General features: G+C 39.9%; 1 protein-coding gene across 5 annotated transcripts in view; it reads left to right on the plus strand.

The window, feature by feature from the left end:
* NELL1 (neural EGFL like 1) overlaps window positions 1–26,541 on the plus strand; it is a 275,070-nt gene that overhangs the window by 194,899 nt on the left and 53,630 nt on the right. For all 5 annotated transcript variants that reach the window (XM_058025608.1, XM_058025606.1, XM_058025607.1 and 2 more), the window contains one exon: window positions 18,112–18,207. In XM_058025608.1, the coding sequence (XP_057881591.1) occupies window positions 18,112–18,207 (96 nt within the window). The remainder of the gene's footprint in view (window positions 1–18,111; window positions 18,208–26,541) is intronic.

A 26,541-nucleotide genomic window follows, 5' to 3' on the forward strand; every position in this document is an offset into this window, starting at 1 on the left:
TCTGGACAATGAGCTCCTTGGAAGTTGTGTGGGGAACAGCAAATCCTGAGGGTTACCCACACACTGATGGCTTCTTGTATTTCCAGGTGCCATCTTCTCAAAAGATTCAAGTCTAGCCAAGGTGAGACAAACCATGAATGCAAAGTGTTCAGGCACCTGTTCAGTAAGGGCACCTTTCAAAAAATAATAGAGACTCAGTGATTATACCCTCCTTTATTCCACTTATATTCCATGGCAATAAGATGGAATCCATTTGACTTTATATCTATTTGAGTGACTGTCCTTCTGTGTAATTTCTCTACCACTTTGGTAAAGAAAATGTAGCTCCCTGAGAGACATCACAGAAGCAAATTAGAAGGACCCTTGGAAAAAAATCAATTTTTGAAGCCCCTTTTAAATAACCTTATTGATTGTCTTGGTCAATACTTCTGCTGGGGAGATGATGCTTGTCCTGGGTATTCTGGTCATGGAGAGGAACTGAAGCATTTCATCAGAGCTCTGGCTACTTCCCAGTGACTCCTCTCATTTTCAGAGCAGCTGGTAACCTCAATGGAAACTGCTAAGATGATGTGTGGTAAATTTGTTAGAACTTCTGTAGTTAATGAATGTCTCAGAGATGCCCTTTCAGCCTCTCTTCAGCTCCTATCTCTTCCAGTACTGGGAGCAATGCTGCTGCCAGGCTTTGAGTTCATTCTTCTGCTGACAGTATGATTGACTTGTTTGGGCAGCAGCTGTGTCCTGGAAGAAAGAAAAATTTTCTTTAAATGAGAGCCCCTATTAGAAAGCCTTAACTCTTGAAGCAAGGTCAGAGTGGAAGTAGCAGAAGAGGTTGTGAGCAGTCTGGTTAGAACAGCTGAACTGTGGTTTGTGACTCCTTTCCTACTTTTAGAAGTTTATAGCAACATACCAGCCAAGATCCATACCACTGAGCATTTTGTTCAGCTTCACTAAAGTTCATCTTACTGTGAGAGTTGGGAGTTTTTGTTTGTTTCAGTGTGTTAGGGACTAAGAATTTGCTGCTGTTTATTCCTGAGTTTAGTTCGTCTTTTCATGGTAAGACAATCCCTGTGCAGTCAGGGGTATGTTCTGTGTCCTCTTCTTCGCGTGACTTTATGTGCAAGGTGGCCCCAGGTGTGTGCCATGTGCTGGGGCAGGGCTGCTCTAGGTGTGACCTTGGAAGTCCTAAACAAGCAGAATTCTGTATAAGCCTTGTTTTCTCACTTGTAATAATTCTTGTCTAATGGCTCAAGATTCGCCCCTGCCCCCTCAATTCTTCTAGGACAGAATGAGCTGGATTGTAGATTTCTGTGGATAATATTTAACCTTTCTCCTTTCAACTCAAACATTTTGGTGTTTGTGTCTCAATTCTGACTTACATTAGACATGAAATGTCTGTTGAGGATGCGTGCACTTGTCAAAGCTGCAGCAGACTTTGGGGAGAAGCTGTGATGAATATTGGAAATAGATGATGTTGCTTTATTGCAGAGCTGTACCACTCAAATTGCCTCCCCTTACATCTGTGGCCATCGTTAAATGTGCAAAAGGCCAAGCTGTAACTAAACAGCGCTGTAACTGTGCTGAGGATGTGCCAGTGGCATCAGTGGGGAAGGCAACAGCATGAAATAACCTTCTGGAATTAAAAGCATTATGCCTTGGACTGCTCTTCCAACTCAGATGCTTATCTGGGAGAGGTTTCAGTGCCTTGGGCTGATACACTTTGTTTTCACCAAACCTGCAGAATGTTCTTTTTCAATGACTTGAAGTGCCTTTGCACTGATGGTTCACTGAGTTCATGTACATGTGACAATTTTGCTACAAAGTATCTTGAGGAGCTGTAATGGTTGGAGTGAATGATCAATTTGTGTTACAAGTAGTGGGACAGTATCTTTACTCTTAATTTTACAGAAATCCTATCACAATCTGTACAGTTAAGAATTATGGTTTTTAAACTGAATCAGGACTGTGGGTTTGTGTTTGTTAAGGTTAACTTTTAATCATCAGAATCTGTTTTCAGACTCTTCTGTGCATCATATATGTAATGACACAGTGACTTTGGTGCTTTTTCCAATGATAACAGATTTTTCTTTTAATTTCTGTACAGTTTTAGGTGTTGAAAGCTAGTACTTCCCTTTATGGGATTCTTCTGTCTTTTGAAGTCAGCAGGCACTTCTCTTTTGATTTTTAAAATTTAAATATTAAAAGATGTGGTCAGAATTCCTGTGCAGCAGCAGCATTCCCTTTTCCTGGTGATTGATTGTCACTGAGATTTACATCTAGGGGTGCTGTCATTTTTCTGGGTGTTTTTCCACTTTCTCACTTCTTCCACACTTTCACACATCCCAAGTGTTTGGTTTCATTTACTTTCTTCTGTCTCTGCTCCTTTTTACTTTCTTTTGTGTTTCTTTTCCTGGAACTTCTAGACAAGAAAGATAAAACGCATCTGTCCCTTCTCTCACATGGCATTTGAGCAAAGCTCCCAGTTTCCTGCTCGTGATTGTCCCTCCTGTTGAAGCCCAGCTGGCATTCCTTCACTCTGGCACTGTTCAGAAATAGATCAGGAGATGTTACTCAGAGGCCCCTTGGCCACTTGTCCTTTGGACCTGGGGTGCTCCATCCTCTCTCATCTCATCTCATTTATTGTGTGCTTACCAAGCAGTGCTCCCTTCAAGCCATTCCCCTTCCACACCTTCCACTGATGAAGGATCCTTTTCAGAGAAGGAAGGTGGAATCAGTGCCTTGCTGCCAGCCAAGGACTCCAACATCAATTTATATAGAGGAGAATCCTTCTAATGAGGATTGATTCTTTCTGTTCGCTCAGATGGGTTCTTGCTTTTGTGTGCTGTAACTCCCTATCTGCAAGATAAGCTAGCAGATTTTGAATTTCAGATAAAGGCTTGGATTGAATTTGCAGCTCACATGCTCTCATATTATCACTACATAGCTGCAGTTATGGTTTTAATATGAATTGGCAGCAGCTTTTACAGACAGGCTGAATTTCATAGAAACCTAACTTAAAATGCACAGAATGAGAAAAATGCCTCTCTGGAAAGGCTCCTGCTGAGCTGATAACAGTCTACAGGAAGACATCTATTTAAAGAGAAGTAAAGAAATATCAGAAATTGCCTTAGGTTGTTATGATCTTGTTTTCAGCTTTATTAAACTGTTTCCAGCTTTAATAATGCTGTGTTTAATTTTTCCAGCATTTCCAACCCCCTTAATTTGGTTTGCACTGCATTTGGATCAATTAGGACACTTGATGATGCTCTATTTGCCTCTGCCTATTTAAAACAAGCGAAACAACAGGATGGATTTTCAGTGTATTAAAGAAACTGGAGTTTCTCCAAAGATTCTGATTGCTCCAAATGGCAAATCTCAGAGGCTGGCCAAGTGGAAACAAAAACTGTATGTTGAGTAGCTGTCCCGTGGACTTATTTTCTCACCCTGGAGACTTTTCAAACTGTTTCTTCTACTAATATCTTGGTTCAGGATTTCTTCCCCCCAGTATGGATATTCTCATGAAGATTGTTACCCACAAGTTAATACTAATAGAGGTAGAGACTGTCTTCAGGAAAAAAAAAAAAAAACCAGAAAAAAATCCCTAAAACTCCTCTTCAATACTGCAAGGAGTTAAAAAGACTTGCTGATGTGATGACAGTGCTGTTAGAGCCCAGCTGAGATCCCATTCAGCTTTCCTTACAGCACTAAGCATCTTCACATTGTTTTCTTGGAGACTGAAACCCCCAGGGGGGTTAGGACATTGGAGGAGGGAGCCCCTCTGAACCTGACCTGCATGATCTTAGCACAGGACCAAGGTGCTCCTGTGTTACATTTATGCTTCACTGGCTCTCTGGGCCCTGGTGTAGGGCCTGGTTTTTGTTGTTATTGGTGCTGGTGGGGTTGGGTTAGGTTTTTTTCAGGCAAGTATTTGCTATAATAATCAAATGTAAACATGAACTTTACTGCAACACTTTTCTAATACTGGTATAAAACTGATATATTTAGAATTGTTTTAGATCACATTATCAACTGTTCCTGCCCTCTGCTCAAACACACTGCCAGCAGCAGGTTGTAGTTATCAATGTAAAGCAGTGCTTGCTACAGACTTATCTGGCATATACATGTTACTGAAGCACCAAGGTTCAATATATGACTTTTATATGCTGGAGAATAGATTAAGATGTTTCAGCTTGGAGAAACTACCTTTATTTATCTTTCTGTTAAAATTATTTGGGGGGCTGTTACATTTTGTTATTTCCCTGTGAGGTTTTGCTTTTTCATGAGTGAACAGGATCATTTTCCCTCAATGTTTTGACTGTTTATTGTTCCCAGAGGGTACCTTTTTTATTTGTCTTGCTCCTGGTCTGTCATAACATTTTTAGTTTGACTCAGATTTCTTACAAGTTTGCAAATGGCAAATCTTGTAATCTCATTTGGTTCACCAAACTTTGTACACAGCTCCGAGGAACATTCCCATTTCACTGAAGCACCTCCTCAGTGGCACAACAGAGGTAGAACTAAGTCACTGGTAATGTGATGCTGGATTTGTTGATTTATTCAACAATAAGCAAACAGGTGAATTACCTAGGCTGAATTCCCTTGATATTTAACTGATATAGAAGTATCTTATTCCTTTATGCGTCTTTTGGAAACAACAAAAATCAATTCTTTCTTAAGTATCTTCATTCAGCTTCTTAATGTAATGTGTATTTAAACACCCTGACACTGGTCAATTGAGTAAATGGGGTTGTGGACCCTGAGAAAGCAGAGCTTTTTCATGGCAATAGCAACATCCCAGTGTTACCTGTATCTGACACTCCACTGTAAAAAATGCACTGTCTTTATCTTGCCCTAGAGCTTTTGGTGTTCTGCCAGCCCCCTGGAGCTTGAGAGTGACTGTGCAGGCTAATGTGCCCTGCAGACCACAGTTTAAAAGGTTTGTTTTAGATGGATGCAATAGTCTGTGGCAGTACACTGCAGGCAGGGCAGGCTGAGGGGTCTGTCTTTCCCTGTTGCTGACTCCTTGGTGGTTAAATAGATGACTTCAGACTCTGGATTATCTCTCAGAAGTACCAGCCTGCCAGGCTGTGCACTCCTGTGCAGCAGATTTCTCTCTGTACATGTTGGGTGCTGCTGCCCATTACTTTCTTCAAGCCCATTTGGTAGCTGTGAAATTATCAGATTTCTGGTCTGATAATAAAATGTCAGTTCCTGAAATGTCAGCATGTCAGCTGCAGTGCACAGGAGTGATAGTAATTTTAAGCAGAAGCTTGCTTTCTGTTCAGTCTTTATTTTTATTTCAAGTTTTCTGTTTATACAGCAACAGAAAATGTTATTCCAGTGCTATCCAGCAGCAGTAGTTTTGTTTGCTATTAATGACAGATTATGTACACTGTAAGAGATTTATTTTCTTTTTGATATGCGGTATTATCCATAGTGTAGAACACACTGGGTAATTTTACTGGGAGATTTTTTTGGAAAAAAAGAAGAGAACAGCAACGATGTAACAGTAGAGTGCATAAAGTTCCACAGAGCTGTTCCCCACAATTTGAATTGTTTTGCCAGTGTACATTAGAAATGTCCACTTGATGCTGCTCAGTGAAAGCATATATATTTTTTTTAAAGTCAAATCATACTTTCAAAATGTCTAAACAGAAATTACTTCTGTGCATAGCCATTTGTGTGAGAACACTTAAACTTTAAGATCTCACAAGTGATTTTTTTTCCCCCACTGGAATGGAAAGGAAGATATTTGAAAATTCCTTTAGTCTGCTGGAATTTGTATGAGTGAAACAATACAGTAATGAAGTACTTGTGGTGCTTTGCTTTGATCTCCTACCTGGTTTAATTAGGCATATTTTCAACTTCACATTATGTAATTGGAAACTATCACAGGATGGACAAGATTGAAAGGGGCCACAGCGGGTTATCTGTTCCAACCTCCCTGCTCAAGCAGGGTCATCCCAGAGCACAGGGCCCAGGATTACAACCAGGCAATGCTTGAATATCTCCATGAGGGAGACTCCACACCCTCTCTGGACAACCTGTTCCAATATTCAGTCTCCAATATACAATGCACAGGAAAGTTCTTCTTCATCTTCAGGTGGAACTTCCCGTGCACCCCTTTCCGCCCATTGCCTCTCATTGCCTGGCACCAGTGAGCAGATGGAGCCTGCTCCACGCTCTGACCCTCTTTGCCCAGAATTTGTCTCCTGGGAAGCCTCAGAGAAAAAGGAAAACAATATTACCTCATTTGCTTCTCCTGTGTTTTGCTTCTTTGGTTGGAGATTGTTTATCCAACATGTGAATTGTTTTGATTTAATGACCAATCACTGTCAGGCTGTGTCGGACTCTGGAAGCAGTCACAAGTCTTCATTATTATCCATTAGCCTTCTGTCAGTAGCCTTTCTCTATTCTTTAGTACAGTTTTAGTACAATATAATATAATATTATCCTTCTAAGAACATGGAGTCAGATTCATCTTTCCCTCCCATTATGGGGGACCCCAGAAAATACCACAATTAATTTTTTTTTTTTAGTAATTTCTTATCTACAAACAGTCTTGTAATTCTTACAGACTTTAGAATGCATAGCTGGGACATTCATGTGCATAATCAAAAAATATATGTAAGAATATATATGGCATGCAAGTGATCAAATCTCTTAAGAGCATTCAGAATTAAATTTGTTGTTCTTCAGGGGAGCAGGATGTTAGAACCAAGCAGAAGTGTGTGCCACAACAACAAAGATAAATGCCAAAGCTTCCCCAGTTCCCCACACAGCGTTTATGGATATGAAGCAGTTTAGTCATGATATCAGGGAATGGATACATCTGTTAAGAGAAATGCATTTTATGCACCATAAAATTAAATGCTGCATTACCAAGATATATAGGAAGTATTTCTATAGTCTGTTTTCACAAACTAAACATTGTAATGAGATCCCCTAAGAAGGTAGAACTGGAAATCTGTTTTGAAATCATATTCCATTAGGAAGGCACACTGTACTTTATGGAAGGATTACAGCTGTCTTTTATGGTGCTTTAGTTTTCCTACACTGAGACTGAACTGTGTACTGTTAGCAGACTAATGCATAAGAAAGGTATTTCAAATTGATGTTGAACTATATCATCCTAAATGATTCCAAAGTACTAAAAAAAACCTAGGCAGCATCTGTCCCCTGGTGCTCCTGAAGTGCCATTATCAGTTTGGGAGGCAAACAAACACTAGCTGGGGTGTTTTGCATGTGTTGGGAAAGAAAATTTTGTCCAGACACCCCAAGCTTTGAGTACTGTGCTTCTGGAAAGTTCCAGCACCTCTGATAGTCCAAGTGTTGACCCAGCACTGACCCTCCCATCACTAAACCATATCCCCAAGTGCCACATCCTTGTCCTTTCAGTACCTGCAGGGATGGTGACTGCACCACTGCCCTGGGCAGCCAGCTGCAATGCTTGACAACCTTTTAGTGAAGAAATTTTCCCCAGTTTATCCAGTCTAAAGGCACACTTGAGCTAGCTGCAGGGATTTCTCATAACTTCAGTTTTTTGAAGTACAGGACATTGTGCTGGAGTCTGTCTGTCAAAATACAGAGTGCACTGATGCAGTGTAGCCATGATATTTTATAAAAATCCTTTCCTTAGGGTTTTTCCTCCTGAGAAGCTGTGAGGCCTCAGGAACAAAATGTAAACATTGATTATCTGCTGCTGTGGAATGCAACAGGTGCATCTGAGATTGGTCTCAGGTGCATCTGTGATTGGTCTCATGTGGTTGTTTCTAATTAATGGCCAATCACAGTCAGCTGGCTCAGACTCTCTGTCCCAGTCACAAACCTTTGTTATCATTCCTTCTTTTTCTATTCTTAGGTAGCCTTCTGATGAAATCCTTTCTTCTATTCTTTTAGTATAGTTTTAATATAATATATATCATAAAATAATAAATCAGCCTTCTGAAACATGGAGTCAGATCCTCATCTCATCCCTCATCCTCAGACCCCTGTGAACACCGTCACAATGCCGAATCATTGAAGTCAGACTGGTGACCAAGGTGTCACTGCTCTGTAAAAAGCAACTAAGGATCTGTACATCATTTTCCAATGCTGGTTTGCTGTTGCCTGACATGTTACTACTCAATTCTTTACAGAAAAATACAAATAAAGACAGGGAATAGTGGCAAAATCAGGTCAAAGTTCTGCATGTTTTCTAGATATCAGCTGAAATATTTGCATGATTACGTGTGCATGCAAAGACACCAGTCAGCAGTTTGGTCTTACAAGCAGTGACAGTGATGCACTCCTTGGAGTCTTGCAGCTCCAAGAATTTAGAGGGTAAATTCTTAGACTCTCTGTAAATTGGTATAGATTCCTAATTGACACTAGCAGAGGGGGTGGCCCCTTGGGTTTCTGAAATGCTCTTGGCTGAATCAAAGATTATACACACAAAGATTATATTTGCTTTTCTGCTCTTACTTGTTAAATGCATTCTTTATTAAATTATATTTCTGTAGTTAACTCTGTTCTGTAGACGTGTCTGGCAGGTTCAGGCTCTTAATGCATCATCCTCACTGGGGGGTTGTAAAGTTTAATTGTTCATAATGTATAAAGGCTTGAGATGAAAGGATTTATTTAAAAGCAACATATTATGATGATTATAAAACTGATGGTGATGTGTATAACACCTGCTGTCACACAAGCTTGAGCAAAAGCAATCTCTGCTTTTAACTGGAATTTCTCTGGAATGGTGAGAACAATATCACTTTTCCGGGTTTTGTTTTTTGCTATTGAAAAAATCTGGTGTCTCTTTGAGAAGGCAAAATATTGAAGTTTGGTCTCTTTTCTAATGGATAGAACCCATTTGGTAAGATTATATCAGGTGAATCCTGATACTGAGATGAACATGCCTTTTGCCCCTGGGAAAATTAAAATAATTACTAAAAGTATGCTTTTGTAAGTTTTGAGAAGAATCTGCTATTGTGGTAATATTTTAGCTACCAAAAACGTTTATCTTTAAAAACGCAGATAGGAACTGAGATTAATCGTCTCCAGTTAATGGTTATTTGCATTCTCTTTTTGATCCAGTTTATGGTTATTTTGCATTCTCTTTTCATCAATTGCAAAAGTCAGAAGAGATGCAGAAGTGCAAAAGTTATCCATACCTGTATGGGAGAATTCATTATTTAGTGTGATATGTTTTAGCACTGTGTTTGACTCTTTCTTCTTCCACCTCTCGAACCCCTCCTCATGGTTTTCTCTGTTATTCTTTCTTTCCTTTATATAAACCTGATCTGAACTGAGACAGAATGCCCTGGGGCATTGCTTATGGGATTCAGGGCTTTTCATCTCTTGATTGCCTTCTTGGCAGCCCCTTTAGTGAATTCAGACCTCTATCTGTTAGAGACTGCAAGGTGAGGCAGGTTCTGTAAATTGAGATTAACTGTTAATTCTGTTCCTTAATGGGGAAATGTCTGTATCTGAGGTGGCATCTCTCCTGATAAGGAGTGAGGGCTGGCGGGTGTTGTGGGGGAGCTCTGAAAGTTTCACCTGCTGAAGTCCTTCCTGTTGTGTAAGCAGAGGCCTCTGATCTCTGGGGTTGACAATTCCTGTCATTCTGGTGCTGGTCAGTCCAATGGGTTCCAGTTTTGAAAAATTTTTTGAAATTTTTTTGAGTGGAGCATCTTGGCAGAATGAGTGAGATTTGAAAGGTGATGAAAAGGTCCTTTAGAAAAGGTTTTCAGAGACACCATTGTAGCTGCTACTAGCTACAAAGACAATGAGAGAGAACACCTGAATTTTAGTGTGCTTGTTTAAAAAGAAACACCTCAAGGTCTCTTAATGTCTTTATAAATGATTTGTAGATTACTTGTCCTTACACGTGCCTCATCCAGACCTGAAAGTCCCATTGCCATTTTATTTCTAATTTTCATCTAATTCCTCCCAGTAATGTCACCTTCAGATGGTTAAATGTTATCAATAATTCCTTGGTTTGCTACTGCATATTTTGTGCAGCTATCAAAACAAGGGATTTTTTTTCAGATTCAATTATGTTTGCAATAAGATACAAGCAACCTTAAAAAAATACTGCTGAATTTGAGACTTTAGAGGCTATGATTGCACACAGTCAACATCCTCACTTCCAGCCGTGACTGAAAATGCTTTCTTAAAGTTTTTCTACAATTTCAAAAGATAGTGTTTCTCATATAGAGAATTACCTCAATCCAATGTTTTATTAACATTGTAGGCATTTTTGTTATAGCTTATTGAACATTCCAGTGTTTTTCATAACACACAGTTATTTGAGGGCGCCTGGATAGATTTTTTATTTAGCAATATAGAGTAAATCTCACACTGAGAGGGAATGTTTCTCATTGGTAACCAGGCTTGTGTTTTACTGGTGAGGATGCCTGTCAGTGCTGCAGGCCAAGGCAAGGAGAGGGAATTAAAAGTGTGTTCCTGTTACATCAGGGGTAATCCAGCTGCTCTTCTGCTGAATGTGTCTACAGAGTGTGCTTGTATGGATTGGAACTCTGGGATGAGAGATCTGTAATATGTATGTTGCTGGAAAATGGTTTTAACGTTGTCTGTATATTCCATATACTGTACTAGGGCCAAGCAGAGCTCAGATTGCATTTGCTGGTTTTGAATTCAGGTTTTGTTCAGTGAGTTCAATGAAATTTGAGCTAAGGTCTTTACAAAGTTGTGGTAATAGATCAAGCAGGAGAAAATGCTTCTGTTGTGTTGTATTTGAGGGGTGCCCCAATGAAGGCAGGAATGATGAATCTGACTCCATGTCCTCAGAAGGCTAATTTATTATTTTATGATACTATGTTATAGTAAAGAATACTACACTAAACTATACTACAGAATAGAGAAAGGATACTTACAGAAGGCTAAAAAGATAATAATGAAAACTCGTGACTCTTTCCAGAGTCCTGACACAGCTTGGCCCTGATTGGCCAAAGAGCCAAAACAGCTCACAGCAGAATCCAATGAAACAATCACCTGTGGGTAAACAATCTGCAAACACATTCCACATGAGCAAAACATAGGAGAAGAAAATGAGATAAAAACTGTTTTCCATTTTCTCTGAGGCATCTCAGCTTCCCAGGAGAAAAATCCTGGGTGAAGGGATTTTTCAGAAAATGTAAATGCCACGCTGTTGTGCTTCTGGAACATGCTTCTTTATCCTTAACTTAGGATTCTTTAAGCATTACTGATTTCTAAAGAAACTGTTATGTTTGTAAATATGAAATATTGTACCCCCATTTGTTAAAACAAGCAGCAAGTACAATAAGCACATTTATGTGATGCAAAGAAAAACTGCAGTAGTGCCATGTGTCATGTCATTTCTTGAAGTAAATTTCAGTTTGATTTTGCAGTTTAAACTGTTGACTTGAATTTTGAAAGATGATGTTGGGTTGGTCTGTGGAAGAAGTATTCTGCCCTATTTTGTCATGCTTATTATTAGGTTGCTAGAGAGACAGCTGCAGTTGGCTTAAAATGATGCACTAAAAATATTGGAGAGTCTAGCCTTGAGGAAGCAGAGCAGTAAAATGGCAACAAGAATATTCATTTAGCACAGTTATCTGGGGATGGGAGAGATGCTTTCAAAAGCATAATATATCACAGGACAATTTTTATTATATTGCTTTTGTCTCTTACTGCTTCTATTGATCTTTTTCAAATAAATTTTTCAAAATTGTCACATATCTTTCTCCAGAGCCATAAAATAAGGTTGACATTAATAACGGTTTCATGGATGCCATTTTACCAAGAGAGCAGAAGGGACAGATTCTGTCTATTCAATATGCCTTCTGAATTAATTTAATTAAATATAGCTTGTTTGTTCATTAGAAAAGATTTTAGGTGAAAATGTATTAATCAGGGTGGGTAACTTGCACATTCAAAAGTAAGCTCCATTAATGGGGTAGTACAAAGGAAATTATTAGCATTTATCACTGTGATTCATTGTACTAATTTTCAGGAGTTTAGGTTTCATTTTTCAAAATAATTCAGCATTTCTACCTAAAGAGCACTTGAGCCCACCCTGAAAGCATCCAGATGAATGGCCTGCTGCTTGCCTACAAATAGCCACAGCTTGATTACATATCAGTCAAGCAAAACACCGAGCAACAAGAGAATTTAGCATCACACTGCAACAAAGAAGGGGCTCAGAGTTTAGAGCCTTTAGAGAGATATGCTCAGCCTTCCAAATTCACCTAAATCTTCATTGTGCAAGTGCTGTGTGACAGAGCACTGGAAACTTGAAAAGATTCACTGCTTTATCAGCTGAAATAGCCTACTGACAAACTCTGAAATAATAGTTCACCACTTCAATAAATATTATGTAGCATACATGGACACACAAACTAACGCACAGTATGTGTGTATGCTTATTATATTTGACATAATTTTTTCCTGATGTGTTTTTTATTCTTCATAATCCTGCTAGGGAATTTTCGATTTTGCCCTTTTTCTGTCTTTCACTGTGTGTTGCCTGCCAAATTTTAAGGAATTCCTTCATGCTTTTTTGAGTACTTTGAAAACCCCTCATCTCCTAACTTAAATTCGGAATTCATTGATCTTTTTTCAAATTTAGCTCTCATAGACTTACACATTTTGTACTGCCAGGATTTGGAATTGTGACTACACTAGGCAGAAATTATCCTACTTACATTTGCAAAGTACCTTTTCTATGTGAAATTTCTATTAAAATAATTCAGGAATAACAGCTTTATGATCAGCTGATAGAAAATCTGAAATTTATAGGCTCTTTCCAAACTGCATAACCCTCCTACAGACTGCCCATCAAATCTGAAGCATAAATTGGGTGGCAAGCCCCTCACAAAAGTGAGAGCTGCCCAGCTGAGAGTTTGTCTTCCCCTCTCAGATGTGTTTGCATCCTGAGTGCCAGACTGACCCACACTGCCTTTCATGCTGCAACATGTTGGAAGAAAATTTTCCAGGACCATTCTTTTGGCCAGGGTTCATTCCTGGCAGATTTGTCCTTCTCTGACTGCAGCCAGCTGTGAAAGGTCTCCAGTGGCATTTGACAGGCTGTGTGTGAAATAGTCACACCCTGTGTCCAATGGATGTAGCTCACTGAACCAAAAAGAGTTTTGTGCTTTTATAGATGATGGTGTCACACCTGAGTACAGAGGGAAAGGGCAGAGCCCCTACTGCTCCCTTCTTTTAGTTTATTTTAGTTGTGGGCTTTCTCTCCACCTTCCCAGCTGTCCTGTAAAGCCACCTGAGCAACTGGTGCCATCTGACTGTTCTGGTATTCAGCTTACACAGCTGGATTGTTACCAGTGCACCCCTGGGTGTACTTGTCTGAGTAAATCCAATCAGCTAATGAAATTCTGCTCCTTCCATCAACTGATTATCCAATTCCTTGTACACTTACACCAGCCTGTCTCTCCTCCAACACTGCCTGTTTTTGTTTACCCAGGCAGTCTGTACCTGACCCCTTCCTTGCCTTTCCTGAATGTTCATTTTTTAACTTCACAGGCATATAGCAAATAAAAAAATAATATTTATTTGGGAAGGTAATACATTATTTAATGTAATAATATTTATTTGGGAAGGTAATATTTGGGAAGGATACAAAGGAAGGACTTTTGTATCTCTTCAGAATAAACTAACATTCCTTTAAATTTTGTTGGGTAATTATTTGGCTTTATTTATTTATTTTCTTTTACAAAAACAATTTTGTATGTTCAAGTATAAGTGTTTTGTAGTATTTACTGGATTGCACTGAAAAGTGAGAGGTATTTGCTCGACTTGAGGGTTCTGTGCTACAGTACCTGCTCTCCTGTGGTAGCCCAGTGAGGTAGTGCACTGTGCTGCCCTACAAAAACCAGAATAGTGCAGCTTGTGCATCAGAAATAAAATTCCTCCTCTACAGAGAAATTATGTCTCTTTAGGAAAGATCTTTATATAATAAAGGCTTTTATTTTGGAGGAAGAAATCTGTTGGCATTACAGAGATATGTTGACTTTGGCAGAAGCCTCCTGAAATCAACAGATTGTTTCTTTCACATACAGGATACTGAATAAGCCTCTAAACAATAGAAGTTTACTTGTGTAGACTTTGCCCTAATGGCATCTTCACTTAATTTTCCTGATAAAAACTTTATGGTAAATTCAGTAACCCCTATCCTTCTTATCAAAGTTTCCAGCCTGCAAATGATTTCAGAGACAGGATCTACTCATGGGAATACATTAGCAATATTTGATCCAGCCATGATTTGTCTTTCTTGTGTTAACTTTGAGTAGGAGGGAGTCTGCAATCAACATTTAGAACTGCTGGTTCTGTGGTACTGGTAATTCCACCTCCCCTGATTTTGAGGGGTCCAAACCCCAGTGGAAATCTGCATCACAGAGCCCCTATGAGATGTAAGAAAGCACAAGCCCCTAAGCAAGTATTTTCAGGAGAGCATGGGCACTCCAGTTGGTTTCCTCCTCAGTTGCTGAGCAGCTCCCTGTTGGGTCCTCTTGTCCATAAGGCAAAGGTGCAGATGGGATGTAAGGATTTTACTTAATTTCTTCTGCTAACTGTAAAGGAAAAAAATCTCATTATTGGAAATGAATTAATTTTGAGAAAATGTGTTAAAAGGCAGCAGCCAAAGGCAGGGCTATTAGAGAAAAGAGTTCAGATAAATGAAGTTTGGTAAAATTGCTAGCAACTGGAACTGTATATTGAAATGTAATTGAAACCTATTATTAGAGGTATTGAGCATTTTTATAATTCAGAGTAGTGCCATCAGTACTGCATGCAGTACTGTGAGCTCTTTTTTAGCAGTTAAGGACAGCAGCCTTCAGTGTGATTTTTAACTGTGTTCTGAGAGTCGTGGGTTTGATGTTCTATATCCTGTAAGCCTCTACAATGCAGAATGAGATGGTTTGTACAAGAACCATCTGGGGAACAGCACGACTGTGCTGGCACTCTTCCTTGGGGTTTTCTCCTCTTGCATAAAAATGGGAGGATGAAGCACATCCCATCAATCCAGCAAAGCCTGAGTGACAAAGACAAGCACAGTTAGTCTGTGTTGCAGAGGATCTCTCAGCATTTACAAAAATTGAAAAGGAGAGTTGGATTCTTTTCTCCTGCAGCTATTTCTCAGCTTCTTCCTCAGCTTCATCCTCCAACATCTGTGGAACAAGCTGGTGCCTGGGTAACTCCTGGGCAGGACAAAGGCCTTTCTCACAGCAGCCTGAGGTGGTGAAGCTCCTTAGGGCGTTCAGGAGCAAATATTTTGGTTTTGTTTTTTTTCCCTGTCAGTTGCTAAGATGGGAAATATAAAGGACAGTAACACTTGGAATTAATTGACAAGTAAGTGCTAGCACATTTGAATATGTGTGGTGGTGTTTGAGGGTTCCCAGGACGAGGGAAGAGATGAGAATCTTGACTCCATGTTTCAGAAGGCTGATTTATTATTTTATAATATATATTATATTAAGAGAAAATAATATATTAAACTATACTAAAGAAAGAGAAAGGAGACATCAGACGGCTAGAAAGGAATGAATAATAAAATCTCGTTACAGATTCAGAGTCTGACACAGCTGGCTGTCATTGGCCGTTAATTAAAACCAATTCACATGGGACCAATCAAAGATGCACCTGTTGGTAAACCATCTCCAGACCACATTCCACAGCCATCAGATAATCATTGCTTACATTTCTTTTCTGAGGCTTCTCAGGAAAAAAATCCTAGCAAAGGGATTTTCATAAAATATGTCAGTGACAAGTACACATATAGGAGGTACAGTTGAAGGAAGGAATGGGAAGAGTTTTGGCCCATGAGAGGCATGCCAGCCTCTCCTCTAGATGTGAATGCACACCTGGCTGTGCCTGTGGCTGTCAATCTGGCTGCTACACTCACACAACATACAACTTCTAAGGGGAACCTTTCACATCACCAGCCCTGGCACATCATCTTCCCCTGCTAGAAATCCTTTTAAGAGAACAGAAGGACATGGCACCTCACTCTGCTGACCTCCTAACAGGATTTACTGTAAGAAGCAGATGTTTCACAGTACTAAGTTGGTACTATCCATTATGGTGGCAAAGAAAGTGCACGAGAGCTCTCACTGAGCCCTTCTTACCCGCCTGTCCCTATCAGCACTAATAACTTTCAGTGGACATGCATGATTTTTATAGGCAATAAACATAATCTTTTTTTCCCCTTTATGAATTCTCTTAAGAGCCCCATGAGGTTCTTTCCCAGTGTAATATGGGATATGTTAAGGATGAGCTATTAGCTTTTTTTGCCAATATATTTTTTTTATTTTTCCTTTGTATCTGCTCTGCCACAAATTCTGCTTCTTTTGATGTTGTGCAGAAATGTATTACTACTCCACAAAAGTCTCTGTTTACTCACAATTTCAAACCAGAAAACATGTAGATGTGGAATTTAACTTGCACCTTCTCTGAGAATGCTGAGACTAGAGATGAGTAAATATGCTTTCAATAGCTCTGGAAAGAATTTTTTGATTCTCATAATGGTTTTTGTATACTTTGAGTTGTGTTTCTTACCAGTATTTTCAGCTTTCTGCACAGTTACACTTTCTTACAAATATTTATATGCAAAAAAAAAACCCCTCCAAACTACTCTTACACCATATTTCTCTTCTTCTCATTCAGAAATTGGCTGGTTTCAAAATAGATATATTTTAGAAGATTCCCATATGGAGTGTGTGCATTGATGGGGAGGAAGTGTGACTGTTCTTTCTCCACACCACTGCCTTGCTCCAGGGGTGCTTACAATATTCTGCTGTGATCTTGTCTAAAACACTTTAGCATTCTTCTCCTCCATAAAACAGCATGGCATGCTATGAATTATGTATTTACAGTAAAGCAGATATGTCTGTCAGTTCAGTCACGAGATACAATGATGTGGGGTTTTGCCTCTAAGTGGTTAACAACTGCAAAATGTTCTTTTTAATGCCTAGAAATCTATTCACTTTATTTTTATTTTTTGTGTGGTGGAAAATAAATCTTAAACATTTCTTCTGTTATTTAGCACTTTAAGCCTTTTCATAGCATTTGTAACATCTCTTTGCCAACACTCCATCTGTGATTTTAGCTTGCAGGAAACACTTTGCAAATCTGTTATTAGCTTAGATGCAGAGAGCTGCTGTTTAAATATTAATTGTAACTCCTCTCAAAAGTGCAGTCAGACCCACTCAGGCACTTGGGAAGTTCAGTGTTGAGAGGGAGGGAGTGAGTCAGGGGTAGGGGCTACTCTTAGCAAGGGTCCTACTCAGGGTACCAGTGCAAAGTGCAGAAGTGTCCTGATGCCTTTTCTCTTTCTCTCTCTCTTGCTCTTTCTCTCTCTCTTTCTCTCTCTCTTTTTCTCTCTCTTTCTCTTCTCCTCTCTCCCCTAAAGAAATAAAAGCAATAACTTTAAACAGTGAGCAGCCCTTCTTGCACACTCAGTGGACTTTCTGCCAACCTGGCTGTGAGCAAGAGGAACATCACCCAGTGGTGGCAGGAAAAGATGAGACCCATCAGCTGTTTGAAATCCCAGTTATTGGGCACATACACTTCTGGAGAACTTCAGCATTGCTCCATCAAAAATGACATCACATTTTTACTGGGCTTGAACCCTTCTCATCTTTTCAGTCATGATCCTCACTCTATTTAATTTCTTAATTCCACAAAACATACTTTAGCCCTTGCAATAAAAAAATAAAAAGCAAAATAGTATGTGTTCACAGACATTTCAGTGAAGTATTTGATAGAAGTGAGGAACACAGTATTTAACACCATCCAACCTGCCTGGCTTCTGTGGATTAGCAGAGCATTTTAATTGTCATCTGCATATTCAATATAATGGAAAGATGATCAGCCCCATTAAAAACACATGATGTATTTTTTCCTCTCTTCTTCTTCCAGATGGTTACTAATCTTTTATTGGTGAGGTGGTTTGCCTACGGTGTAATCTGAGATTTTTTCTCTTGTTATTTTAGAGTTGCTTCTCTCTGTGTTTGCAGGTGGACTGAATTTAAATATGCTAAATTCTGCTAATTGCTTACAATGTAGATGTTTTTCTAATTACCCTTCAAATGTATGTTTTAAAAAATGAAGTATTACCCACATATTCCTTTTATCTTGCAGCATTCTGTGAAGAAGGATGCAGATATGGTGGGACTTGTGTAGCTCCTAACAAATGTCTCTGCCCCTCTGGATTCACTGGAAGTCATTGTGAGAAAGGTAAAGCTTTACTGAAAAACAACTTCTTTGGTAATGAGAAGTGTGGTATGTGGAAGAAGTAATTCCTTTCCTTCTTTCATTCTGCTTGATGTTTTCTCTCCAGTGAAGATATAACTGTTCCATTTCTGCCTTTTCTGCACTTAAAGTTTGTCTTGTCTGAAACTTTCCATGTTGAATTTTATCAGGGATGTATCTGCTTTTGCTTCCAGCATGCACTTTTAGTTAATTAGAAGGGACATCAAATGAAAAATGTTTGCTCCACCAGTTTCCTGTGGTGCAAGCTCAAGGTTTCCTGCTTCTGCTAAATTTGTTGTGCAAATTAGACCAGAATTCCGATGATTGCTTTTCACTTCAAGTTATTGAATTATTAATATTTGATTTGTTGCTAAGTCACAGTTTTTATAGAATCACAGCCTATTCCATGATACCTCACTAGTCATGATTAGATTTTGTCTGTTCCCAGATTTTTCTTTTTCAAAATCTGCTTCTGACAGCCTCACAGTTCCACCTTTCAGTTTGTTTCACAAAGAGCTGGTTCCTTTTCTACCTTAAATGAGGACAAAGGGATCTTATCAAACTCATATAGGACTCTTATTATTTTCTTTATTTTGCAGATTTGGGATTTTATTTTGGTTTGCATTTATTGAGGTTATATATTACTTAACTAATTCAAGTATGGGAGATTTTTTTGCACTGCATATTTGCTACTATGTATTTATTCCATGTATTTATTTTTGGATATGAAATGGATTGTTACTGTAGTGTGGAGGAGATCATAATTGGTGAATGTTTTAAGGAAGAAATAAATGAAAACAGAAAAATAACTGTCACAGTTGGATTAGTGGAACCACTTGTAACCCAGAGATTGTGCAGTAATTTGTGTGTTTGTTAAAGTCATTTAAGCCCAGTTGTCAATAAATCTGCTTCAAATAGTTTCTGAAAACTGCTAAATACTTCTGTGGATGTAGTCCATCAGTGTACACTAAAAGCCCACAGTTTCTAGTTGTCAGCATTGTTTATGATTATTTAAGGATGAACTAAGACATTAATATTTTCATCTCATCTACAATAAGTCTGAGTACTTAATTATTTTTGCCTGTAGCCTTGTTTTAAATAGGAAAAACCCTCCCAAGTCTCCTGCCAACCAGCAGTAAGCACTGGCAGTATCACAGGGAAGAAGTGCAGGGCATTGCGACCTCAGAGCCCTGCCTGCCCTGCTGCTAATCCCTCCTGCTGCTAACCCATGTGGAATTTGCTCATTCCTCCCTCAAACATCTGCTGCTCAGAGGCATCAGCACACCCAGAGGGATGCAGGATGCTGGAGATGTGCTCTGTGTGTGTGATGTATGGAACTACCGGCACTGCCCAAAGGGGCCCTGCCCACCCAGGCCACATTTCAGCTCCTCTGCCTGGGATTCCTTCACCCAGGGATCTCAGAACATTCTTTTTTCTTAGAGCTGTGAAGGGACCTTCACATCTAGAGCACAGATTCTCTAAACTGTTGAAGTGATGGTTTAAAATTGATAAATGGAGGACATAACCATTTTTGACTCCTGTGTTTTTCATGGCTTTTGTATTGTTTTGATCTACAATATGAGTTAGCACACCAGGCAAAGGAAGCATGGCAGGTGTGGTACTCTCATTCTATCAAGCAATTTAGAGGTAGATGTCAGAAGGCTATAGCTCCTGTGAATAAAATCTATACAACTTGAGCCAGAAGGCAGTTCATTTTTTTTCTTTGAAGATGTATAGAGTTTACTAGTATGCTACAAATCAAGATAATGATGCTAACTTTGAGAAATCTGACATACAGGCTGGTTTGAGAATGAGCAGGGCTTGGTGTATGAGAATTTGTCACATTTTAGTTGTGTTGGAGGGTTTAAAAACTTCAGCAGATACATTTTGTGTCATATGCATATTTCAGTGGCTAAGTGCACATCAGATCTGTGAGAACAGCTTCAGCCTTCTGAAGGGGCATGTCCTGGCCAGACTGAATGCTCAGAGTAGAGAGGTGATGAGCCAGCTGTGAAGCAGGGCTCCTTTTGCTTCACTGATCACCCCTAGCAGGCATGGTGCTTTCAGGAGCAGGAGGCAGTTCAGGAAAGGCTTTCCTCATTCTCCCCCCAAGGACACCTGAGTTGTGGGGGTGCCAGTTGTGGGTTTCTCTGGGTCTGGACTGAAGGCACTTGAGACAGTAATTCATGTTCAGACTCAGGTGTTTATTATTTCTTATCAGTGAAACAGTCTCACTGCTGTGAGCTCAGCAGCTTTTCATTAGAAGGCACAAAATGGCCAACAAGCTCTTGGTACAAGGGCTTTTAAGACAAAGTATCCAATTAAGCACTGACACCTGGATTGTTTCCCCTTTTAACCCAATAACTGATCCCAAAGAGCTGCAATGGGGACTTTCCTGCCCAATTACAAAATGCCGCCCAAACCCATGGAGAAAAAGGAAGAAGAAGCATGAAGAAGAAACCCAGGATGACACCATGTGCCCTCCATCTCGCTGCCATCCACAACATACTAAAAATCCCAAACCCTCCATTTCTCACCCAGTGATACACCCACACTGCTCTCTATAATCTATTTCACACTTTTGTGGATTCCAGTCTATCCTGAACTCTGGGAAACTTTCTCCATGGATGAGGGTCAGAGTCAGTGCTGCCCTGGGGGTCAGGGCACCCAGAGCAGACAGGGAAATATTCCCTGTGGTGCCCTGGCTTTGCACACTAAGTATTCTAACCCCATGTCTGTTTGTCCTCCTGTTATCTTTAACATTAGGAATAAGCACTTTGTTTTATTCAGTATATGGTCCCACTCCCTCAATTACGAGACAGACCTAAGACAATAAAGTGGTGGAGCAATGATTCAAACCAAAGCCTAAATGTTCTTGGCAAAGCCTTGGCTGGTGGAAGCTCGTAGTGAAGTGAGGCATGTCAGAAGTAAAGTGATGTGTTTTGGTCATGTATTAAATTTGCCACAGTACATTCGAAAATGTCCTTCAAACTGACAACACAGCAACATCTCATACATTATTTGTGAGCTGAAAGGACTCGTCACCAGCTAAAAACAGTATGACCCAAATTGGCTTCAATGCCATGTAAAGGGTAAAATGAGGCAGTAATTAGAGATGTTGTTGAAAAGCAGGTGTGTTTACTTCTGAGTATAAATCATATGTTACTCATAGTTTCTGACTGCCTGGTTGAAATTATGATATTAAGTTAATTAAAAATTCAGAGATATTTGAGAAGGGCAGGATTTATACCAGTAATTTACTGAGGTGAAATTAAAATACACATTTAAGGCTTATGTACAGATACATAATTCAGCATGCTGCTAAGAAGAATTACCTCGTGCCATTCGCTTTGGTTGACGTGAGAAATCATCATAACAGTTTAGGGCTACCTTTCCTTTTGAAGGTGAACTGCAAATTGATATTCACAGATACTGTCAAGTAATTCCTTTCTCCACCCATTCTTTATAATGCTGTTTCTTCAAGTATGTGCTTGATGCTTCTAACTGAATTTTTGTAATATTTAGGATCTGATTTTATCTTCTAATCACTTCTTTTTTGTTCATTTTGTGTTCTTCTGCCAGGGCTGAAATCTGTGAGCTCTGTGATCATTACCATTTGATTGTATTTAACAGAGTTGTGATACTTGTGTGGGAAACCTTTGCTGTTGGAATTTTTAGTGACATTGCTGTGTGATTGCAGCATGGTGGCTGAGCTGCAGATAGGCATCTGTAACTGTGGGCTTGAACCCAGGTGCATCCTTGGCAGGGATCCCTGTTAAAAGCCCCTGAGAGACATTTTAATGTGCAGAGAGGAGTGCAGATATACTCTGTGAGAACTGCTGGCAGCATGAACTCAAGTGCCCCAATTTTGCATCCATGTCATCTTTTTGCAACCTTTACAACAGAAAAACTCTGGATAATTCATTGAGCTGTTTTTTTCTGTCTGTGGATGGGTGGCAGGTCAGTGGAGTTTTAATGCTGGTTTTGTGGACAGGCTCACAGTTATTCTGTATTTGTGGAGTAGTAGTCACCATTGGTGAGGATGGGATAGACAGGACAACCTACAATGTCAAAGGCAGGAGTAAACAGATGATTGAATGCCTGGAAATTGCAGGCATTCCTTGAACACCTGCCTGCATGTGCTGGAGTCCTGCGTGTGGGTCTAAGAGATGCATCTGAACATTCTGGGATCTGACCAGTGCTGGGATTTGTTTACATTGTCTGTCTGTACAAATTATCATTTTGGGTGATGAGCTGGAAGCTGCAGAAGGGTTTGAAGCAGTGGACTCCCAACTAGGGGCATGGAAAGGAAAGTGCAGTGTTTTTCCAGGAGCTGCAGGAGGGCTTTTGGCAATGGGACAGCATTGCCTCCAAAACAGATTAAACGCAAGTTCACCATAGCTTTTCTCCCCTGTCTTGTGACAGCTGCAATCTAAAGTGGTACATAATAAATGGGAGCATGTTTCTGGGACAGTGGAAGGGCTTTGTGTGTACTGGAGCTCATGGAGGTGGATGTATCTGTGATAGCAGTACATATGTGTTTAGGCTTTGCAAAACACTGAAAAATATGTTCTCACATCACATAGAAATAGAGAGAGATGTCAAAGAACTACCTGCTGATTGTGAACAGAAGCAAGGGTAAAATATGGCAGCAGATCTCAGGATGTGATAATTACTAGGGTTATTTTTTCACGTTGTTTTGAGCTGGGCCTGCAAAGAATTGTCTAATATTGGGGTGAGAGATAATATTTCAGTATGTACCATGGCTGAGAAATGTGCTTTGAATTCTATTAATTATATTGCAAGCAAGTAAATCAAGACTTGCTGTGTAGTGGTTGTTATATATGGATTCTTCAGCACCTCACTGATTTCACAGGTGTGTAATGAAGTGTTGCTGTGCTTACATCTTCAGTATGTGATGTCACATCATGGGAATGAGGAGGTCTTTATCTGATTTGTTCCATCATATTTGGCAGTATGTGCAGTTGTTGTCTAAGAAGCTGCAGAATGTCTTGGTGTTCTCATCTCTTAAATCACTTCTTCTGGAATATATTGTGTTCTGCAGTCCTTTGGGTAAAACCCCCTGTAGTCTATTCCTGTGGACACGACAGTTAGAAAAATGTGAGAATTGTATTTACATGTGCAGTTTCTTTGATTCTTAAACTGGATTAATCTTTAGGTGTGTATCAAAGTCGAGGAGCCTGGTTTAAAAAAGAGCAAACAAAAACCAAAGCAAAGCAGAGAAAGAGATTTTTCCATGAGTACAGTAAGCTAAATGTCAAAACTCCCTGCCTTTCTCTATCTATGATCTTTTGTGCATACGAAATGAGGTTTATTTTGGGAAACAAACCAGCTGTGCAGCTGTGGGCACAAGGCTTTGCATGTGATTTTTCCGAAAGCCCCTAATTTCAAGGTGAGGCAAAGCCAGGATAGAGTGAGACAAGAGGGGTGAAAAGCAAGTGATGCTCAGCTTATTCCAGAGAACAGTGGCTGTGGTTGACGTGTCACTCCTGAGGGTGTGACAGACCTGGGGATGGCAGATGTTCCAGGTGGCTGAGGTTGTCCTGCTCCATTTGCTGCCAAGCTGTTTGCAGCATTTGCCCCAGCGGTGCTTACTGCAAAATGGCTAGGGTGACATCTTAATGTGATGGAAAAAACAAAGCTGTCATTTGTAAAGATACCAGGGAATAGATCAAAGAATATTTACTAGAAAAATCTGAGTAAGACCGTCTCTGAGGATCAAGGGGACATCTGTCTGCAAATCAACAAGTAACTGTCAGTGGAAGAAAAAGTTGTTTTATCTCAGTGTCAGTCTCCCAGACCAAGAGCACTGTTCATCACCCAGCTGACCCTCACACAAGGAGACAACTCAGCAGTGTTTACTGTGCCTTATACATGTATATGCAATAGTTTGATTTTACAAGCCAGGAAAAAACACTAAGCTGGTTTGGGGTGGTGGTTTTGTGCTGGTGGTGCTTTGTTAGGTTTTTTATGGAATATTTTACCTTCCTGTGTAGTTTATTGTTATATATGCAGGTCTTTGGGTGAGAGCTTTTCCCATGTTGATCAGAATTAATCACCACTAAAGCATTGGGCTGATATCTGGAGGAAGAGATCATGTACCAACTTATGTAATCCTTGGGAGGTGAATAAAATGGGATAAATCACTTTCTTAGGTGACTTATGTAGATTGTAGCTTATGTACAATGAGGATAACTAATCCAATTATTTTGCTTTAAGGAGTCAGGGTGAAAATGTGAGTTAAACCTGTGCTGTATGGAGTGCCATCCCCTCTTTACTGGCATCTCCTCTGTAACATCCACAATTCTGTTGAATTTCAGTCAGAGTATCTGTTTTTGCAGAGTAGCACCCATGGTTTCCAACAGTCTGCTCCAGGAAGAGCTCATGAATTGTACAATACTACAGTGCAGCAAAGAAGCCACAGCTAAAGGAGGTGACTCTTGGCAGAACCTGCTCAATTACTTGCAGTGTGTGGAGTCAAGAAAACAAGTTTATCCTTAGGGTTGTACTCATATCTATTTGCAGAGAAGACATGAAATAGGAAGGTTTGCTTATATGGAACCTTAGAAACTTTCTTTTTTCCCTCCCAGGCTTTTTGTGTATCAAATGAAACATTTTTGTAGTCTATCCTTCTTTTGCTAGTTATGTGTCAGTTTTCTGCAGAAAGTACCTAACGTACCCAAAACCTTCCCTTCACAGTGGACTTTTTCTGGATAATCCAACATACCATACCTGGTAGCATATTAAAAATAAATGAGTAAAATCAATGGAGTAATACCTGCTGTGTTTGAAAGAGGCTTGCTAATCAGTCAGTGTGGCATTAAAGCCCATTCCAGGTTCAGTGCTCACTTACTCACTCTGCAGATTCCTGTTGCTTTTGTTAGGCATTTTTTCATGCCCTCATTCCCTAGAGAAAGAATATACAAGATGTTAAAATAATACTGTGCTTAAGGTAGGGTAGGTATGAAGCATAACAGGAAACCGGTATGGTTCTGGTTGAATATTTCCTTTGCTAGTTCCATTATAATTGAAGCAACTTTAAAATAACAGTCATGCTCAACCTCCAGCAACTGTATGTCAGAGTTATTTTCAAACTTTTTATAATGCTATGATAAAAATCGGTTCCGTCCTTCACATTTGTAGAAATTGAATTCTTCCTAAATACATCAATCATTTTCTTGCTTTTAAAAAGCAACTTCTGATTTAGCAATTCAGGCAGTTCAATAGCTGGAGTTTCCTACTGCTTAAAATGTGCAACATCTGAATTATTTCTTTCAGCGTGTAGTATCTACTAAGTACATCAGTCATTTCAGAGACAAACAGAATGGTAAAGTTTATGTGTGAAAGAGTGAAATTACCTTTCTTAGCTGATTTTTTTCTGAAGAAACATTCTCTGTTTGTTGGCAATCTCATCTTTGGAATGGTACTCATTTATCTTTTGAATGAGACGTGAAATGAAAGCCCTAAACACTGCTGGTCATCAAAGATCCAGTTGAACCTGTATCCTATTTCAGCCTGTGTAATTGAATTCTGCCTTCTTTGGCAATGTCAGAGAAGTCACTCAGTTGAAATAGCTGTCTGGCTAACATGGAGTGGCACCCATGGCTAAATGTCATAGATGGCCATGTTTCTGTGAGAGGTTATGGATCCTTACAGCTTTTGATGGTGATTATGTGATTTTAAGTGTGAATGACACTTAGGTGGAGTCTGGGTGTGTGAGGGTGAGCTCCTCCACTGTTCTCACTGCCCTGACTTGGAAGCAGAGCTATCTCTGAACTGGACAGCACAGTTCAGCCAGGTTTTTACAGGTTTTTGCAGCCCTACCACATCCTCTGGTTGTACAGCTGGTGGGCAGAGGTGCTTTTGGAGCTGAGAAAAGCAGGGAGGATCCCATGCATCACTCCTGCATGTGTTGCAGCCACCCAGCTTCTGTATAACAGCCTGCCTGTTTCCTAGAAGGAGACCTAGTGGTTTCTGGGGTGTTGGTTGGTTTGCCTGTTTTCTCACTACCATAGATTGGCTAAAGAATGTCTGTGAGCTGTGTCAGCCCCTGCAGAAAGTGAGGCCAGCAGTTGTGTTGGCTTTGAGGGGCCAGGTTTTGGTGGTTGTCAAGGCTGCAGGGTGGCTTTGGTGAGAATCTGCCAGAAGCTTCTCCCATGTCCAGCAGAGCCAAGACCAGACAGCTCCAGGATGGACCTGCTGCTGGCCAAGGCCAGGCCAACCAGTGATGGGAGTAATGCCTCTGATAGCAGATTTAACAAGGGGGAAATGTATTCTGCAGAAGTAATTGCAGCCAGA

This window comes from Melospiza georgiana, chromosome 6, assembly GCF_028018845.1.
Source record: "Melospiza georgiana isolate bMelGeo1 chromosome 6, bMelGeo1.pri, whole genome shotgun sequence".
Taxonomy (NCBI): domain Eukaryota; kingdom Metazoa; phylum Chordata; class Aves; order Passeriformes; family Passerellidae; genus Melospiza; species Melospiza georgiana.